Here is a 21,371-nt window from a genome sequence, read left to right on the forward strand (position 1 = left end):
TGGATCACAAGGTCAGGAGTTCAAGACCAGCCTGGCCAATATGGTGAAATCCCATCTCTACTAAAAAATACAAAAAAAAATTAGATGGGCATGGTGGCGTGCACCTGTAGTCCCAGCTACTCAGGAGGCTGAGGCAGGAGAATTGCTTGAACCCAGGAGGCGGAGGTTACAGTGAGCCAAGATGGTGCCACTGCACTCCAGCCTGGGCAACAGAATGAGATTCCATCTCAAAAGAATTGCTTAAGCTGGGCACAGTGGCTCATGCCTGTAATGCTGGCATTTTGGGAGGCTGAGGTGGGCAGATCACGTGAGCCAAGGAGTTTAAGACCAGCCCAGGCAACATGACAAAACCCCATCTCTACAAAAAATACCAAAAATTAGCCAGGTGTGGTGGTGCACGCCTACAGTCCCAGCTCCTCAGGAGGCTCAAGTGGGAGGATCACTTGAGTCTAAGAGATTGAGGCCACAGTAAGCCTTGATCATGCCACTGCACTCCAGCCTGCGTGACAGAGTGAGACCTTGTCTTGGAAAAAAAAAAAAAAAAGAATTGCTAAACACCTTTCAGAGGACTGAAAAAGCAAAAAGGGAACAAAAGGACAAAAGGATTCATGCAGAATATAACCCCCCAGACCTGAGACAACAAAGGAAAGAGGCTGAGGTTGTCAGAAACTGGAAGCTAGAATGAGGGACATACCTGGCTGATGTCGGGACCTCAGGGGCTCAGAGCAGAGGCTTAAGGAGCAGGAGTTCAGATCCCTGAAAAGAGGGCTCCATCTGGCTGGAGCCAGTACCTACATGGGGGCCAAAGTGACTTGTTCTAGGAACCTGGAGCCAGTTGTTGCTGTCAGGGTGAACAGCCTTCCCTGGGTGGACACCGACATGAATAGCTATCAAATAGCTTGCACTTCTTTCTACCTCCTGCCTTCCAGTCCCCCTCTACTCCCCAGTACTGGTGGAACCTAATAGGGAGCGGGTACAGAAAGAAGTAGACAAGAGAATTGCTTAATCATTAATGCACAAAAGGGTATGTTTTAGGTGTTTAAAATATTTCAGTTCAACAAGGTTCACATATTTTACAAAACCCATCAGAGCCAGGCACTGTTTCCCAAGTTGGCTTGGTATTTTCTGATGTTTCTTAGAAGAGCCACTGCTCCCTAAGTGGACCTGCCCTGTGACAGATCCCTGGAGCCCAGCATTTAGGTACAAACAGTTCCAGGATGTGAGCTTTATGAGGATGAGGATTTTTGTCTATGTTGTTCACGGCTGTATCCTCAGTTCTAAGAACAGTGGGGCAGATAAGTACAAATATTTATTAAATGAGTGTCCTCAAAATTGAGGTTAAGGTCTTAAGAGCCAAGTGAAACTTTTACCGTTCAGGATAGTGTTGTGCAGATATGACAGACGATAATAGCACAAAGTTACCAGAGCCTCAATTTCTGTGTGGGTAATGCTCTCTGAGGCTACAAGGGATACAACTGCATCAAGGTTACCTTGGTTACTAGAGATTAATGATACACAAGAAGATCAAGAAGGAAATTGTCTCAATCATGCATAGCCAAGCTTTACAGAGATTCAAGTCGCAGCACTACCCAAGGGACCCAGTTATGTTGTCAGTCTCTCGGCAGCAGGCATCCATTGCTCCCCATGCTAATGTTTTCCGTGACAGTAACTGTTCCTCTTCCTTTTTGCTTCTAATGTACTGGACACCAGCAAGTAACACCCCCTCCCCTACCACATGGTGTTTGTCTACCCAAGGCTTATAAATATTTGTGCATAGCTTTTGGTTATTCTTGGCTACTGTTTTCTTCATTATTTCCAGGAGTCTTTCAGTTCTTTGTTATTCTATTGTCTTTGTCTCCTTTTCTGTGTCACTCGCTCCCTAAAAGAGAAGATACAATGGGTTCAGGAAGTCACTATCATGTTGGCCCTCATAAAGGGACCAGATGTCTTCTAGAGCTTATCCAGTACAGTGGCACAATAGAGTCTAAATAAAGAGAGGTCTAAATTCTTAACTTTTTTCGGTATTCTAAAGTCAATGGTGTGTGAGAGAACACTGAAACAGGGATCAGGAACTCAAAGTTCTAGTCCAGGAACCTGTACTATTAAAATATTATATTTAATTTTATATTCTACTGTGCCTCAAAATGGATAAAGTAGTTGTCAACTTAGGTTGAAATAATTTTTTACTCTAATATCCCACAAAATATTTGAAGGAAAGGGAGAGGCTGTGTGAAATGACTTATAAAGTCTCATCTAAATAATTCCAAAATTACAAAGTACTTCCCCAAGTTCTAACAAATGGGATCTTCATTCTTTTACTTGATATTTTCAAATTTAAAGTTTTTTATCTAACTAGAATGAAGGATAGATGTAACAATATCACAACCATTAGGTTTAATGATGCCTACTAAATATTATTATTTAGAAAAATAACACACATTTTTGGTGGATTTTACTTATATGAATTGCCTTGAAAAATTACAGATTTCATAAAAAGAGACTTAGTAAAATCATGCTGAAGAAGTTTCCATCTCAACGCAGTTCTTGCTGTTGGATAATCTCATATCACTTTCTATAATTGTCTTTCATTGATTTAAATAGATGAGAATTCTCATGGCTAGTATGGCTAATTTATAGAATTCTTGAGAATGATGCAGACAGAGTTCAGATAGCCACATGGTGTCACCTACAACAAGGGGTATAGTGGCTCCAAGAGAATCACCACCCCATGGATGGGACGGACAGAGATTTAAGACTGATGGGCACTGCACATCACAGGCCATGCAAAAGGGGCTACAACTAGTCAGTACTAAAATATATGAACACACGGTTGGCATTTGTAAAGGGAAATAGCATGTTTTGGGTAGCTTTCTTACTTTTGGGAGATACTAAAAAATATGGTTTGGTTATATTCATTAAGATCAGGGTTAGATTCAATAAAACAGAAAAATTACAGTGGTTTACAAAAGGTAGAAGTTTATTTTTATCATATGTAGAATACTAGACATTGGCAATTCTAGATCTAGTATGACAGCTACTCAAATCTTTTAGGAACTCAGGCTTCTTCTTGATTACTTTTATGCCGTCACTAAGAAGAGGTCCTTATCTTCACAGTCCAAGATGGCTGCCCAAGATGCAGATGTCAGTTCACATGTAAGGCAGTCAGCTGGAGGAAGGACTAAGATGAATATGGCCCCATCCCTTTAAGGAGATTTGTCTGCCTTCATTTCATTGTGAATAACTAAGTTATAGAACTGTACTAGCTAAGAGGAAAGCTAAGAAAGTAGTTTTTAAGCTGTGTGCATTATTTCTTGCTTAAGGTTAGGGTTCTCTTAGTATGGAAGATGGCCAGAATGGAAATTGAAAGGCAAACTAGTAGCTCATCTACCCCAGCTTTTCCACTATGCATCCCTTAGTGCCATTGTCAGATGAAATAAACCAAGGTTTGCTCCAGAATGACAACTCTTTCTATTCTTTTGCATCTACCACAACACAGTGCAGTAAGAGTTACAAGAAGAATGTACCATCTCACAACAGAAAAGCATGAAGAAATTAAATAAAAGGGCAAGATTTATCTTATCACATACCCATTCTTTGATAGTGTTGGCATTTAAACTTTTCTCTGTTTTATAATCGTATTTTTCAGTTTGTCAAGGCTTAATTTCGTTCTGATTTGGTTTCAGTATACAAGAAGAGTCTTGGAGATGACATTAGTTCGGAAACATCTGGTGACTTTCGGAAAGCTCTGTTGACTTTGGCAGATGTAAGGTTTTGTTTTTTATTTTTTAACTCCCCAGTAAGCTGCATGCTTAATAATAATTTTTAGGGAGTTTAAAAATAACCAAACTGAGACAATGAGTTCATAATTTTCCTTATGAAATGGCTTGTTCATTTTACATGTTCATTGCCACCAAGCAATATAATCATAAAAGCATATATAATGATGTAACAACGAAGAAAACTTATTTGAGTCAGTAAGTGGAGGTGTTTTGGTCAGGTTTCACAATTTTGACATTAGAAGACATTCTGATACATCATCTGACATACAATATTTATTTCCATTATAAGTGTCTCCATTTTAAAGAACAGGTTTATTTTCTTCTGGACTCCAAAGAATAAATATTTCTTTTGTTAGCTTCTAAATTAAATAGGAAGCATGATACAGAAGAATTATCTTTAGAAATGGGAATTAAATTGAGTATCAGTCTCAGGATTAAAAAAAAGAAAATTATTGCTGCAATTTCAGCCTTCCCACCTTGGAAAAGCTGCCAAACTATTAATCATTATGTGACCTAATGAGGCCACACCTTGCTTTCTCTTTTAAGAAGGCTCATGACTTTTATCATAAAGATGGTAAAGTCAAGGATGCGATGTATTCACAGCTGTGTGTAAGAGAGAAAGTGATTTAAACCATAGCTCACCAATTTTCTTTCAGCTGATTTACATAGCACCTAAATGTGAGAAAATCCCAACAACGGTCTCAGCCTCATGGTTGAAACAGCACCTGTCAAAGTGAGGCATTATGCCATTAGGAAGCGATTTATCTAAATTATGGTTTCAGTTACTTTAAATGTGAAAACCTTATGAAGGTTGAACCCACAACACCAAATTTATGAAGCATTGCTGCAAACATATGCTCTCAGAGGTATATATTCCTAAGTGCACATCTGTTTGTGTATGGACATGAACGCACCCACCCACAGGAGGCAGTATAGAGTAGGGCTCTAGGACAGGGTTCTAGAATCAAACAGGGCTGGACTCTCATGCTGCCAACTAGCTTTTTATATTTGGACAAGTTCTTTAAGTCTTAAAGCATTCATTTTCATATCTGTAAAACTAAAATACTAACAATAACAAGTACTCACAGGGTGTTATGAAGATTAAGAAAAAGAGAGAGTATGTGAAGTACTTAGTGATCAACACAGGGTGGTAGTGGTTAGTATTATATTAAGACCAATGATAATCAGCATTTATATCATTGGAGCAGAGTGTAAGCGAAAGAGAACAAGAAGAAAGCAAACAGCAGCAGGGTATCAGCAGCACAGAAAAGAAACCAGGCAAAAATCAGACAGTCATACAAGGACCTAACGCTTAAAAATAAGAACAAATTCATTTTAAACTATTGTAGCTAAATGTTTCATTCACCTATAATTTGCCAAATAATTCAGGCAATTCCGTGTTTTTGTTCTGTCTCCTGTCTTTCTATAATGTGCTTAAGTATTTGTACATGAACACACATACCACACACACACACACACACACACACACACACACGTACCACTTAAACCATAGAGGCTTTAATATTACAGTTGGTTTGGGGATCTTTGAGGACTTTTTTTTTTTCTTTTTTGAGACAGAGTCTCACTCTGTCATCCAGACTGTAGTGCTGTGGCGTGATCTCGGCTCACTGCAACCTCTGCCTCCTAGGTTCAAGCAATTCTCCTGCCTCAGCCTCCCTAGTAGCTGAGATTACAGGCACACGCCACCACACCAGGCTAATTTTTGTATTTTAGTAGAGACAGGGTTTCACCATGTTGGCCGGGATGGTCTCAAACTCCTGACCTCAATCAATCCACCCGCCTCAGCCTCCCAAAGTGCTGGGATTACAGGCGTGAGCCACTGTGCCCGGCCTTTGAGGTTTTTTTTTTTTAAATAAACTTTACTTTTTAGACCAGCTTCAGATTTATGGAAAAATTGAGCAGAAAGTACAGAGAGCTCCCATATGACCCTCTTCTACTCTCTCCTTTCCATTATTATTATTATTATTATTATTGTTATTATTATTTTGAGACAGGATCTGGTTCTGTTGCCCAGGCTTGAGAACTATGGTGTGATCTTAGCTCACTGTAGTCTCGACCTCCTGGGCCCAAGCAGTCCTCCCACTTCAGCCTCCTGAGTAGCTGGGACCACAGGTGCACACCACCACACTCGGCTAATTTTTTTTTGTTTTTTTTTTTAGAGAGAGAGAAGGTCTCACTCTTGCATTAATTAGTATGTGTATTTATTACAAATGATGAATGAATATTGATACATTATTATTAACTGAAGTTTATAGTTTACATTAGGGTTCACTCTGTGATATAGTTCTATGGATTTTAATAAATGTATAATGTCATATCTCTATCATTACAGTATGATAGAGTAGTTTCACTGTCCTAAAAATCCTCTGTGCTCTGCCAGTTCATACCTTCCTCCCCACCAACTACTGATCTTCTTACTGTCTCTATAGTTTTGCCCTCTCTAGAATGTCCTATAGTTGGAATCATACAGTATGTAGCCATTTCAGGCTGGCTTCTTTCACTTAGCTATATGCCTTTAAGTTTCCTCTGTGTCTTTTCATGGCTTGATAGCTCATTTCTTTTTAGTACTGAGTAATATTCCATTGTATAGAATATTTATTTTACCTGCTTGAAAGGCATCTTGTTTGCTTCCAAGTTTTGGCAATTATAAATAAAACTTCCATAAGCATTCATGTGCAGATTTTTGTGTGGACATGTTTTCAACTCCTTTAGTTAAATAGCGAGGGGTGCAATTGCTTGATTATATAGTAAGAGATATTTAGCTTTATTAAAAAACTGCAGAACTGTCTTCCAAAGTGACTGTACCATTTTGCTTTTGTATCAGCAGTGAATGAGAGTTCCTGTTGCTCCACATTCTCACCAGTGTTTGGTGTTGTCAGTGTTTTGGATTTGAGCCCTTCTAATAGGTTGTGTAGTGGCATCTTATTGTTTTAATTTGTAATTCTCTAATGACATATAATTTTGAGAATCTTTTCATGTGCCACCTGTGTGTCTTCTTTGGTGAGATGTCTGTTGAGATCTTTCAACCATTTTTAAATTGGGTTCTTATTTTCATATTGAGTTTTAAGAGTTCTTTATATATTTTGGATACAAGTTCTTTATCAGATACATGTTACAAATATGTTCTCCCAGTTTGTACCTTGTCTTTTCTTCCACATAAGACCTCTGTGTTGGGTTAGGCACAGTGGCCCACACTTGTATTCCCAGAGATTCAAGAGGTTGAGGTGGGAGAACAGCTTGAGGCCAGGAGTTTGAGACCAATCTGAGCAACATAGCGAGATCCCATCTCTAAAAAAATTTTTTAGATTAGCTGTGTTTGGTGGTGTGCACCTGCAGTCATATTAGCTATTCAGGAGGCTGAAGCGGGAAGATAGCTTGAGCCTTGGAGTTCAAGGTTATAGTGAGCTATGATTGCAGCATCACACTCTGGCCTGGCTGACAGAGAGCGAGACCCTGTCTCTAAATATATATATATATATATGAATTTTCAGAGAAGGGAAATGAGGACCCCAAAATTGTGTGATTTGCTAAAAATTTCATGACTAGTCAATGGCAGAACCAGAACTGGAGCCCCGAGTACATGATTTTTCTGTGCAACCTGTCCTGCCTTGAAGAAAAACCACTAAGATCCCCTGCTGGTTGAAGTACTGTGTGTTAGAATCTTCTCTCTTTAAAGGATGGCCCTTGTTTTCATCATCCCTGTTTAGGGCAGAAGAGATGAAAGTCTGAAAGTGGATGAGCATCTGGCCAAAAAAGATGCCCAGGTCAGTAACAAAGCGGGAAAACATTTCCTTTACCTATTCTCCTATGTGGCTGCCTTTGCATTTATGTGAAAAGGGAGAAAAATAGCAGCAACAGGGGCTTTTTTTTTTTTTTTTTTTTTTTTTTTCCTGTTTGAAAGAGAAGCCTGAAGCTTGGGGATCCGAACCCTAACTTTTTGCCTGCCTCAGTGGTAGTTATCATTCTCCTTGGCTCCTGCCAGCCCAATTTTTGATTTCTAGTGTCCTGAAAGTGGGAGACTTAGATAATAGATGATTGCACTGACCTCTGAAATACAACTCTGATTCTTCTCATGTCACCTCTCAAAAAAAGAAAATAATTTTGTCTCTAATAATATTCTCTTGTGAATAGATTCTCTATAAAGCTGGTGAGAACAGATGGGGCACGGATGAAGACAAATTCACTGAGATCCTGTGTTTAAGGAGCTTTCCTCAACTAAAACTAAGTACGAACTCACATTACAATCCTTTGTGTTGCATGTTGTTTTTACAAATGTTTTTGCATTTAGTATACAAAGATCTAGAAAAATGAAGTTTAAAATTGCAAAGTCTGTTCCAGTTTATTTATTCACACTTCAGGAAACAAAATGGGTAAGCTGTATTGTAATTCAAGGAAGTACTGACACTACACTTTTGTTTTTCCATAGAGGCTGAGTAGATTACCTAGTGAGTACCAGGTAACAGATGGGGGAGGGAGGTGGCAGGAAGAAGAAAAGAGGCCACCCTCTAGGGTGAGAGTAGAAGGGCATGTTCCTGTGGGATGGAGAAGCCCAACTGCTTCCACTCCACCTAACAGTTCTCCCTAGTTAGCCACTTCCAGAAAAGCCAGACACTGCAGGTGAGTCTCTGTTGACACATCAATACTGATTAACCTTCAGCTATTTCTGATATGAAGGTAAGTGGTAGAATGCATCAACTCTTATCATCAGACCAGCTATTACATGGAATTGTGGGCACCCGCCCTCTCGCTCATGGCGTCTCCTAGAGCTGTTCTGGAAGCAACAACACCTAGAAAACTAAACCTCCATTTACTGTGAACATCTTCTGACTGGCTTCCAGATGCTAGTTTACAGAACAACCACACAGCAAGACCAAGCTTATGCTGAGTTGACGGAACAATGAGTAAACATAAGGACATTACTGTGACTTTGAAATTCTGAAATTGTTCTTTCTTAACTTTTGCATTAAAATCACATTTATTTTATCAAATAATGACAACAGTATGTGATAGTTGCTTTATTCATGTCTTTGTTTGAAAAACAAAAACCAGATAACCCTAGGTCTCTCTCCAAAATTTCTTTTTTTAAAAATGTATTGGGGAAAAATATACTTGGCTTACCAAATATGCCTGTATACTTGGTGACATAGGTACAGGTTTTGCTTGGGGCAAATACTGATCAAGAAATTCAAATGCCTTCTGGGAGGTGTGAAGTAGGCCATGCTGCCTTAGGAAATGATTTATTCAGCACAAGGAAGTCTTCAGAATTAAGATTTCTTTACCAGAGAAAACATATTTGACTACTGATTATAGTATCATTTCCCAGGTGCTGCTATAAATAAAATTTAAAATAGCCCAACTTACTGGATAAATTATTTATTATTTAACTATTTAGGCTATTTAAAATGCTTACTGCTTGAGAGAAGGGGAAAGAGAAACAGATCATTGAAGAAAATTATCTAGGGAGTTTGGGTGTTATTGTAGATGATTTCCTTAAAAAGGAACAAAAGAAAAACAAAAACTTCTGTGCCCAAATTTTCATGGTTTAAAGAGGGAGTTTTTTAGCTTTCTACTTGATCTTCTGCATATCAAATAAAAAACTAGAATATATTCAAATGTGCTCAACTGCGTTGCTTTAAATAATTTTGTGGCGCTTCTTTTTAGCATTTGATGAATACAGAAATATCAGCCAAAAGGATATTGAGGACAGCATAAAAGGAGAATTATCCGGGCATTTTGAAGACTTACTGTTGGCCATAGGTAAGCCTTCGAGTGCTGGTAAACTAAGTTACTTTGCACTTGTTTTAACTCAGTGCCAAGGCCTGCTCCTTTTGGGCAAGAATCCTGACTGATCCATCTTTTTATGCTCCCTACAGCCCCCATCATGGTCCAGGATACACACAGTATGCTCAACAAATATTGTTAAGTGAATGCATGAAGAAGTTATTTTTTTAAGTCTTTTTTCTTTTTCTTTTTTGAAACAGGATCTCAGTCTGTCACCCAGGCTGGAGTGCAGTGATGTGATCTCAGCTCACTGCAGCCTCAACCTCCTGGGTTCAAGCAGTCCTCCCACCTCAGCCTCCCAAGTAGCTGAGACTACAAGCATGTATACCACCTGGCCCAGCTAATTTTGTATTTTTTGTAGAGATGGGGTTTCACCATGTTGCCCAGGCTAGTCGTGAACTCCTAAGCTCAAGCAATCCATCCACCTCAGCCTCCCAAAGTGTTGGGATTACAGGCGTGAGCTACCACATCCAGCCATCTTTTTAAATCTTACTTTGCTTTTTAAATTTGTATTTGTCTTGTGACCATGTTTAGCTTGTAAACTTCTTGAGAGCTGAAATATATTTTATTTCTACTGGCATTTTTATTGAGCTTTGTTGAAAACTGAGACATAGGCAAGGCACAGTGGCATGCACCTATAGTCTGACCTACTTGGGAGGCTGAGGTGGAAGGATTGTTGGAGCCCAGGAGTTCAAGGCCAGTTTGGGCAACATAGCAAGATCTTGTCTCTTTAAAAAAAAAAACCACATGCACACACACACACACACACGCAACTAAGACCTAAGCCAGTTTAGTAATCCAACCTCTGCCTTCCAGGTTCAAGCAATTCTTGTGCCTCGGCCTCCTAAGTAGCTGGGATTACAGGCACATGCCACCACACCTGGCTAATGTTTGTATTTTAAGTAGAGACAGGGTTTCACCATGTTGGCCAGGCTGGTCTCAAACTCCTGACCTCAAGTGATCCACCCACCTCTGCCTCCCAAAGTGCTGGGATTACAGGCTTGAGCCACCACCCCTGGCCTATATTGTTAATCTTAATATTAATTCTGCTTGCTGTTTTTCATTTGATGTTCTTTCTAAGCCGTAATGTTTGAAAAACTTTATTGAGATGTACAAACTCTCATTCATTGAGCTAAGGAGGATTCTTGGAAATATATCATTGAATTATGTATTACATTTGGGCTATAATGCACATTATTTTATCATGTAAAAAAAGACCTTATAATTCAATTGAAGTTCAAAATCTGTCACACTTTCATTTTCTGTTTCAGTCTACCATTGGAATAAACCAGTTTATAAAATTTTTTTTGAGATATAACTTACATACCGTAAAATTCACCCATTCAAAGTGTGCAATTCAATGCTTTTTCATATAGTCACAAGGTTTTGCAACCATCACCACAATCTAAGTTTAGGACATTTTAATCAGCCCCATAAAAAAACCCTATAAATATTGACAGTCACTCTCCAATCCTTCCCACCCCCGGCTCCTATAAATCATTAATCTACTTTCTGTCTCTATAGATTTGCCCACTCTGCATATTTCATACACAAGGAATCCAAAACAATGGTCAACACATAGTTTTTGACATGAAAAACGATCTGAGCTGTGTCACCTTAGAATCGTGTAATAGGAGCATACTAGTTGCCAAATAACAAATCCAGACTTAAGTAAGGGGAGGCTTTATTCAGTAGAACTATTTCAATAGAGAGAACATGTTGATTTCAGAAACCTGCAAGACTGGGCTGGGTGTGGTGGCTCACGCACATAATCCCATCACTTTGAGAGGCTGAGGCAGGAGGATCCTTTAAGGCCAGGAGTTCAAGACCAGCCTGGGAAACATAGTGAGAGCAGCATTCTGAGACTGTTCCAGTGGCAATGATAGAACTGGTTAATTTTTTTTTCCATTTTATATTGTTAATCTTTATATTAAAGATTCTACAAAAAAATAAAAAATTAGCTGGGTGGGTTGGTAGACGCCTATAGTCCCAACTACTCAAGGGGCTGAGGTGGGAGGAGTGCTTGAGCCCAGGAGGTCGAGGCTCCAGTGAGCTATGTTGGTGCCACTACAGCAGAGCCTGAGTGACAAAAGTGAGATCCCATCTCTAAAAAATGGGGAAAAATGTGCAAAAGTTTCAAAATCCAACAGAAAAGTCTTAGCAGCAACTTTTAGTGTTGGGCAAGCACGAGGGCATGATCACTGGGGATTGACAGGAAACACGTCTGGCAGTGGACAGCTGGACTCTCAAGATAAGCTGCAACAGAGACATGTTCTGCATTTTAGGGCTTGCTCAGGACTGGGGACAAGCCAGAGGTCAGGAACCTGTGGGAGGAGAGAGGCCTGATGAAAGTGTGGTCAAGACAATGAAGAGGGTAGGGAATGGGCAATTATGAATTCTTGGTCATGGTAATTAACTCTAACGGACTCCCAAGCTTCCCTGCCTATGGTGCTGGGTGATAAAGCCTCCTTCCCACTGAAACATACTGCCACCTTCCAAAACTTTCAGATATGAAGAACAAATCTAGTAGGTAAGAACATAAAGCAGAAGGCAAGCTAAAGGGAAGAAAGGATCATGAAAAGAAGGGATTGTACAAATCTAGCTGGCAGGGAGGTGACTGGAAAGCTTAATAGGATGAAAGTGGGCATCATTATTTTTTGTCAAGCTATTATGGCTTACTTAATGTGAGTTTTACTAGTTTAAATGGTTGGTTTCTTGTCAGAGAACTTCATGTAACAGTTTTATTCTAAATGCTGTGTTTGGGTTTCTAATACATTTCTCCTTCTATTTCCCTTAAATCACTTACAAAAGCCAAAAGTCTTTTAGCTTTCCTTAAGAGAGTCTATAAGCCACAATGAGAAAGTCACTTATTCTTGTTCTGAGCTCCAAAATTCATTATAAAATCCATTCACTTTTGGTTGGATTCCTACCTAGAGATCAGATTTAGGATTATAAAAATAATTGTTTTGCTGTAAATAGGTTTCTTCCCTACAGACTTTTCTATTCCTATTTTCTTTTCATTTAAAAGATAATTTACTCTTGCGTTTTTGTCAGTTTCCTTTTTCTTGTTTTATTTCTGCTTTACTTGTTATTTCAAAATAAAGAATTGAAAGATTGTATTTTTTTTTAAGGCAACTGAATTTAGATGACAGGTACGTGTTCTAATGAAGTCACTTTAACCAGCCTATAAATTCTAATCCAGTCATTTAAAAGAAAATTCTTTCCATAGGAAAAATTGCTTTTCAATGGAACTCCAGTGCCCCTTCGTGCCTAATGAGTTATTTGGAGCAACATCGCTGCAGTTGTCAGGCCCAAGTTGTTCATCAGTAGCCCAAGATGTTAGTAGCTGAGCAGTGTCGCACCCTAGGGAGTTATCAGTGAAAGCGTAGGTGTTCAGTGTGTCTGGGATCCAGAGATGAGTCAGTCGCTGTGGGAGTTTCTTTGGCAGGTAATTTTATTTTCCCCATGGCTGGAGATAAATACTGTGCTAAAGTTCTTTGCAAATATGATATTAAAAGGCTTTGAAAATCAGGGTAAGCAGCCTTTCTTTCATTCCAAGTAAAAGCCAGTTGTGGGGAGGGGGTAGAGTGGTATGACAGTCTAAAGAATCTTTTTAAAAAACATATTACTTACTATAGATTAACCCAATTTCTATTCCATGAAGCTGAACATTACTTTGCTTTTTGTTACAGTTCATTGTGTGAGGAACACGCCGGCCTTTTTAGCCGAAAGACTGCATCGAGCCTTGAAGGTTGGTCTGGAAAGTTCATGTGCATTCTTAGCGTCCCTTAATTCCCTTGGGGAAGTATGCAAATAGTAGAACAAATGTATAAAAATTAGTTATTTTAATGTAATTTAAAAATTTTAAGATAAATTATATTACAGCAAATCAAGGTATGATACAATACACTCTTTACACAGACACCTGATTTTCTCTTCAAAATAAACAGACCTGGGTTTATGAAATAATTTTTTTTCTAAGTAGGTATAATTTGATTTCTATTTAACTAAAACATTCTCATTTTCTCTAATATGACGAGTTTAAGTAGATGCTAATATTCCACTTGTATGAAAGATGAAAATTCATGTATAGTATTAAATTTTAAAAGTTCATCCTCTATTTTAAATAGAAAATGAGAAGGCAGGCCAGGCGCGGTGGCTCACGCCTATAATCCCAGCACTTTAGAAGGCCCATGTGTGTGGATCACAAGATCAGGAGTTCAAGACCAGCCTGGCCAACATGGTGAAACCTCGTCTCTACTAAAAATACAAAAATTAGCTGGGCGTGGTGGCAGATGCAGTGTAATCCCAGCTTCTCGGGAGGCTGAGGCAGGAGAATTGCTTGAACCCAGGAGGCGGAGGCTGCAGTGAGCCTAGATTGTGCCACTGCACTCCAGTCTGGGTGACAGAGTAAGACTCTGTCTCAAAAAAAAAAAAAAAAAAAAATTAGAAGGTAAAAATATGGCTTAATGTTGCTAGAATGTCATATTTCTTTTCCACTTAGATTAGTTTTCTACAGTAGCTAATTTGTCTACTGATTTGTCTCATAGGTTAATAGTATTCTAATCCATATAGAGATAGGTACAGAGAAGTATTGACCACATTATTTTTGCTACTTCACAGTAAGTGCAGGCAGTAGAACTTGTTTTAGAATGCCAAACCTCAAACTTGAGACCCGGTAGATCCTGTGGCCTCTCAAGCTGCCTTGCTTAAAATAAACCAAGCTGAGTTGGCAGCCTTTAATGATGCTGTAACCCTGTGTTTGCTTGTCTGTCTTTACTGCCAGATGGTGAGCTCCATGAGTACAGGCTCTTATTTATCCTCAGACCCTAGGCCAGGGCCTTGTGCACAGAAGATGCTTACCTCAATCTCTTTACCAGCCATTTTCTGCAGTCCCACATGTACCTTCAAAGTTATATCCTAAGTGAACACATCCTTTCCTTCACCTTGCCCAGCCCCAAATCTGCTCCCCTTCCCCTGTTCAATCATCCCAGAGAATGGCCCCAACAGGAATTTGCCCAACTCTCTGAAGTCGTACCATGCCTCCCCAGCCTTCTTGACTATGCCTCAGCCACCCCAGCCTTCTTTCCATTCCTCAACTGTGGCAAGTTTATTCTCACATCACAGTCTTTGCATCCATTCCTTCTCTGGAATGCTCATTCTCTAGATCTTTACCTAGTTGACTCCTTCTTATCTTTCAGGTCTCAGCTCTCCTCCTGAGAGAGGTCTCCCCTAACTGTACCAGGCCAATTGGTTCCTTTTCAGTCACTCTCCATGCCATTTCCAGCTTTATTTTCTTTATATTTCTGATCACTATTTACTTAAACAATAGTTAATTTGCTTTACTGTCTGTCTTCATCTACTAGAACATAAGCTCCATGCAGACAGAGATATAATCTGTTCTGTTCACCGCCATATGCACAGCACGTGGAATAATGCCTGGCTATAGTCGATGCTTGTAAGCATTTGCTGGATGAATTACATAGATGAATGGAACATCATTTAGTATATTGGCCATCATTAGGTCAAAATCCACCTAACTACTCAGCTAGAAATTTTATACTATCTCTCTTTTTCATTATCCTGTAGTAATACATCATTATGTTTTGTCAATCAATTTACACAGGCAACTCTCAAATCTTCCCATTTTCTCCATCCCTACTGCCTTTATTCTAGGGATGGCCATCATCATCTCCTTCCTTAATTACTCAGTCTGCTCAAGATGAGTCTCAAAGCCTCTAGTCTTAACTCCCTTATCTTTATTCTGCTCCTACCTTGCAATCTGTTTCTCATGCTGCAGTCAAAGTGATTTTCTGAAACCACGAATTTGATCTGATCTCAACATTCTCGTGTTTAAAATATTACAATAGCTCTCCACACCTAGGATAAAGTCAGAATTTCATTTCATGGTTAACAAGGTCTGGCCTTTCCAGACACATTTCTTGTTATCCCTCTTTGTTACTTACGTATCCTTGAACGTGGCATTCTTTCTTGCCCTAAACCTTCACGCCTGCTATTTCCTCTATAGGAACTTTCTCTCCTCCCTACATGAACCTACTCCTTCCCCTTGTTGACTGTTTAGTCCTCGCTTAAATGTCACTTTCTCAGACTTTTCCTAATCCCTAATCTTTCTTAGGCCCCCCTGAAGTATGCTCCCATGGTACCCAATATTTTCAACATGTCAGACTTTTGCAATGGCTTACTTTCTTGCCTGTATTCTTTACAAAATTGGAAGCTTAACATGGGTATCTCATCTCTGCTTTGCAGCATTTAGCATGATGCTGGCACAGAGTAGGTGCTCAACAAATATTTCTTGAATAATGAATGATGAGTTTGATAATAAATGAAAAAGAATCACTGTAGTTGAATATTTTGCACACCATTATCTGATTCTTATAAATATAGATCTCTATGTTGCTTTGTGACCAATGACATTTGTATTGTGAACACCTGCATTTCTTAACAGGGTATTGGAACTGATGAGTTTACTCTGAACCGAATAATAGTGTCCAGATCAGAAATTGACCTTTTGGACATTCGAACAGAGTTCAAGAAGCATTATGGCTATTCCCTATATTCAGCAATTAAAGTAAGTCTACTTTTAAAAATAGCAAAACATATTTTGCCCTTCTCTACCCATCTCCTTACTCTTATATGCCTTAAAATGTAAAAATATATGACTTAGATTTCTCTCTCCTTGTCAATGCATAAATGTGTTGTCTGAGCTTAAAATAGTAGCAGCAAAATGTCCCTTATTTTCAGCTCTAAAATCCCAGGCATATAAGAGACACTCAATATATTTTTAGGTGTACTAGCCACTAATTTTTCTTCTTTTGTGAATTACATATGCAAGTTGTTTACCTGTTTTTATATTGTACTGTTTTATTTATTTCAGTCTTTATGACAATGTAAGAAAAGAAAAATACATATTTTAAATTTCCTCTCTGTTTTACATGAGACAGCATGGTTCTGCAGCTTAGAGTGCTTTTCATTTCAGCATATAGGAAACTTTCTCATTTTATTTAACAGCTGTATATCATTCCATTGTTTGTATATTTGTACCCACCACAGCAAACAGAGGCTTCCAGTTTATTGCTATTACAAACAATGTTGTATAATGCATACACAACTTCATCAGGTACGCGTATATCTTTGGGATGAATTCTCAGAAGTAGGATTGCTGAGACAGATATAAATGCATTTTAAATTTTGACAAATATTACTAATTGAATTCCATTGTGCAATTCCATGAGGAATGTATGAGTCCTTCTTTCTCCATAGCCTTGGCACAGAGGGTATTTTCAAACTTTTAGGTTTTTAAAACATTTTTTAGAGATGGGGTCTTGCTGTGTTGCCCAGGCTAAAGTGCAGTGGCTGTTCACAGGTGCGATCATAATACATTGTAGCCTAGAACTCCTGGGCTCAAGCAGTCCTCCTGCCTTAGCCTCCAAGTAGCTGGGACTATAGATAGGTAAACTTTTGGGTTTTCATAATCTGATAGGTGAGGAATTGTATCTCAGTGTAGTTGTAATATACCTTTTTCTTAGTATAAGTGAGGCTGAATATATTTTCATGTTTTAAATAACATTTGTATTTCTCTTTCTGTGATCTGACTTTTTACATTCTTTGTCCACATTCTTTTGGGTTTTTGTTCTTTTTGGTCAGTTTCTAAGACCTTTTTCACATAAGGTAGATTAGCCTTTTGTCTGGTCATATTTTCCCAGTCCGTTCTTTGTCCTTTGACTTGGCCAGAAGTATTTTTTTGCAAGCAGAGGTTGCACATCTTATTTAATTAAATTTATCAATCTTTTACAGTATTTTAGTTTTTAAAAATTCTGGTCCCTTCTGTTTCTTTCATTGTGGATGAGAATCTTCCTAAAATGGGCTCCTTGCTTTCTCTTTTAAAGCATGAAACCCATTTTCATTGTTTTCAGATCTCAGTTGATATATTATACATAGAAACTTCAAATAAATTACAAATTATTTGAATTAATAGGGCAGTAAGGCTGACAAAAATTGTACAAGAGGCTCTGTATGTTAAGCTCATGGTTCAAAAGTCATAGTCCCAACAGAACGATGGCAACTAGTTACTGGAGAACTAAGGGGCTAACCCCACACCTGTTCAGCAGCCTTCCATTGATTTACTTTTCTACCTCGGTGCTCCAGACCACATATGAAAGTCTCTAGTAAATGAGTTATAGAGAGTGTTAGTCCAAGCTGGTTCCCTGGAACAAAGTGGAAGCTGGGGTTGGTGAATGGAGCAATCCACCATCCTCGCCTCCAAGGCCACACTGAGCAGGGGAAAAGATAGAGTCAGGGCTGCCTTCGCAGAGGACTTGCAGGCTATGCAGACCTCTCCATCTCTTTGCTACTCCATCTACCCTTGAATGTCTCGAGGAAATCAGCACTAGAGAGTGCTGGACCCAGGTGTACTCTCCAAGGTCTAAGCTGAGAGTTGGGGCCTAGAAGGCGATCCAGGATGAAGAAGGAAGCAGCAGCCAAGCAGAGAGTGTTTGCTCTGAGCACTGAGGGTCCAAAACTGGGAATGGAGTCCATGCTGATTAGACCCCCTAAGCTGTGGATCATTATGCACCATGCATATCCTGATCCTGGGTAGCAGCACCCTCTCTCAAGCCCCTACAAGGCTGGAGCCCTACCTCTGTGGGGGAGCTTACACCCAGCAATGTCCCCTGGGGACACCTGGCTTAGACCACATTCCAGTGTCCCTGCCAGCAGCTGGCGTCTTTGATCCAACCTTCGCTATGGCCCTACCCACAATAGCCACCCTTGAACAGGCACAAATATTAGCCTGGGTCTTTCTGCAGCTATCTTGGGAAGGTTCCTGCCTCTGACTTTACAAATGGCCTTTGAATGAATGAATGAATGAACATCAACCAGTTAACTAGATTCATTCACTAAAATCTCTCTCTCTTTTTAATCAGAGTTTTTGTTTTTGCACTCAACTTTTACAGAAAGAGATGCTGAGATGCATGCATAATTTGAAATCAGGAACTTACTCAAAAAGGCAATTCTCAGACTGTGCCTGGGCCTTAGCACAAATTGCATCAACTGCTCACACTCAATTCTATTTGAATCAGTCCTGACACATCACAATAGTTTCAATCATCAGAGGAAGATTCAATAACATTAACCATATTGTAGCTACTAAGGCAGAAAAATAGACTCACACATTTTCTAAAGATTGTCAGTAACAAGGTTGAGACATAAAGAGGGCTTTCATTTCACCCTCAGCAAACCAGAAAATTAAATTAACCAGTGGCTCTCCGTTCCCCAGTGGTCTGGGTAATTGAGGCTTATTGTATTAGAAAACATTTAAACTATTTGTAGTTTGATAGAAAAGAAAAATCCATCACTGAAAACTTCAGTTTGCAATTTGAAATAATACAAGATTTCTTTATTTCTACCACCTAACATATATTATTAAGTAATCTCATTACATTTTTGCTATTGATGAACACGATCTTTTTAGATGGTTGTTTTTGAAATTCATGGGATAGAGTTCCATTTTGCATATCATCTCAGCCTGTCATCCTGCCTGTTTTCTTCCTTCCACCTATTGTTTAGACATTTCTTTGTCCATTGACACCTTTCTCAGGGGGTGACTGGTGGGAAGGAGAAGGCAAGGAAGAACAGAGGTGAAAAACCAATGTGTACCTCTTATTACTTTATAAGAAGATATTATGAAAAATTTTGATGAAATTATGTTCTTTGGTAGTTTTCCTTCGTCGACAAATTCTGTATTTATTTAATAAATGGCACAATTCCAAGCTTTTTATGGGAAAATATAGTAGCCACTCACAATCGACTCATAATCTATGTGGAGACTTGAGGTAGGTATAAAGAAACAATTAGAAGATAATAATTGAAACAACATATAATTAAATACTAGGTTGTTGAATATAGAGCTAGTACTATCTGAATTGAGAAGAAAAGAAGTTTGGGGTTAGAGAAATGGGTCTTGAGTCTGCCTTTCAAGTCAACAAGCTTGTGTTGAGTGTCTCCTATGGGCCAGGTGCTCTGCTGGAGCATTTACCTTTAAGACCCCAGATCAATAGGGTCTTAAAAGTAAATGCTCTAGAAACAGGTATGGGAAGAAGCAAGAGGGAAAGAAGTAATAGGATTTGTTTGATTAGAGGGTCTACCTTGGGGAATATTGAGAAATAAAATCCAAGTAGCAAGATGAGTTCAGTTGAAAGAGAGCTTTGAGATCAGCGAATTCATTCATTCAATTAAAAATATTTATCAAATGCATATTATGTGCTAGGCTCAGGGTTACAATTATAAGCAAAGGGGGTGGGCTAGGGGAAGACATTTTCTGCCCTTATGGAATTACAACTATGTTAAACGTAAAGGAAAGTGACATTGTGCTAAAAGATCCTATAATAGGAGGACTTGACTTAGAGGAAAGGCTTCTATGAGAAAGTCATGATTCAGATCTGGAAAATAAGTAGATATTAATAAGGCAAAATGTATGGAGGTAAGGGAGCCAGTAGAACTTTCTAATAAAAGAAATGACAAATGCAAAGGCCTCGTGGTGGAGGAAGCATAATGAAAAATGAGGATGTGGGGGCCAGATCATGCAGGACCTTTTTGGCAATGTTTAAGGAATTTTGGCTTTAGCTTAAGAGTAAGGGGAAGCCATTGAAGAGTTCTGGGCACGAGCTCTTGAAGAGTTAGTATCAGGATCATGAAAAGATCCCTGTGAGATCTTCTTATTCTGAAGAGTAAGAAGGGCTCAAAAGATATTTAGGAGTTGAAACTTAAGGGACTTGGTATAATATCTTGGTGTGAGGAAAGGAAGATAGCAACGATGACACTCAAGTTCCTAACTTGGAAAACAGATAGTGGCGCCATTCCTTGCAAGAGGATCAGGTTTTAGGTTGGTTTTTTTGTTTTTGTTTTTTTTTCCTTTTCTTTTTGGGGAGTGGGGGAGGTTTATGAGTTTGGTTTCACATGTGTTGAGTTTGAGCTGTCTTTGAGCCATGTAAGACATGTGGAGAGGTCAAGTAAGCCATTAGTGGTGTGAAATATACTTTGAGCTACTTCAATGTATTTTCTTGACTAACTGGTAGAACGCCTAATTGTTTACAAGTCTGATCAGAGATGTCTAGAAGGAGCTCTTTTAATACAAAGCTGGAGCACTATTGTCTTGTCCGCTCTGCTGTTGCAGAGCAAGACAGGAAAACCAATAGCATAAGAACTACAATCTATATAAAAAAGAAGAATATTGAGTCATATATTTTGTGAAACAGACAAATGAACAAGAAATAAAGAAAACAGAACAATATATATAAACGCCTATTGTGTCTTACTGTGAAAGTAATGCTTAACTTCTTCACTAAATGAGCCTTCTCTGAGACTTCCTTTATATTACCACTTACTCTAATATTCACCCCAGTGACAGCCGTTTCAAATGTGAAACTTAAGTGATAAGAAGAGCTCACTGGTTGGGTTGCCTCAAATAAAATAAAAATAATGTGAGCATCTTACACAATCCAGGTTGAAAGCCAATTTTTACCTCCTGTGAAGTCTTTTGCGTTACAAACTTGGTATCTTTGCCCTTTAAGCCTCAACCTTACATAGTATCTTTTCTGGACAACAGTCTATTTTTGGTTGGCCTTGGGAAAAGGAACTGATACACATATTCTTTAAAAATGTGGTTCATTTCCCTTTTCTAAGTTAGGCAGTGTAGCAGGGTATTAAGGAGACAGGATATAGGGATTCAAATACTGCTTTTGTCACTTATTCTCCATAAGATTTGGGGCAAGT

The 21,371-nt window shown here is 38.9% G+C and overlaps 1 protein-coding gene across 4 annotated transcripts in view; it reads left to right on the forward strand.

The window, feature by feature from the left end:
- Positions 1–21,371, forward strand: part of ANXA3 (annexin A3) — a 58,639-nt gene that overhangs the window by 36,416 nt on the left and 852 nt on the right. For 3 of the 4 annotated variants that reach the window (XM_054486245.2, XM_063663789.1, XM_063663790.1), the window contains 6 exons: positions 3,684–3,763; positions 7,508–7,564; positions 7,932–8,025; positions 9,462–9,557; positions 13,274–13,332; positions 16,048–16,170. In XM_054486245.2, the coding sequence (XP_054342220.1) occupies positions 3,684–3,763; positions 7,508–7,564; positions 7,932–8,025; positions 9,462–9,557; positions 13,274–13,332; positions 16,048–16,170 (509 nt within the window). The remainder of the gene's footprint in view (positions 1–3,683; positions 3,764–7,507; positions 7,565–7,931; positions 8,026–9,461; positions 9,558–13,273; positions 13,333–16,047; positions 16,171–21,371) is intronic. The other variant, XM_063663791.1, reaches the window with a different exon arrangement.

This window comes from Pongo pygmaeus, chromosome 3 (genome assembly GCF_028885625.2).
Source record: "Pongo pygmaeus isolate AG05252 chromosome 3, NHGRI_mPonPyg2-v2.0_pri, whole genome shotgun sequence".
Lineage (NCBI taxonomy): Eukaryota > Metazoa > Chordata > Mammalia > Primates > Hominidae > Pongo > Pongo pygmaeus.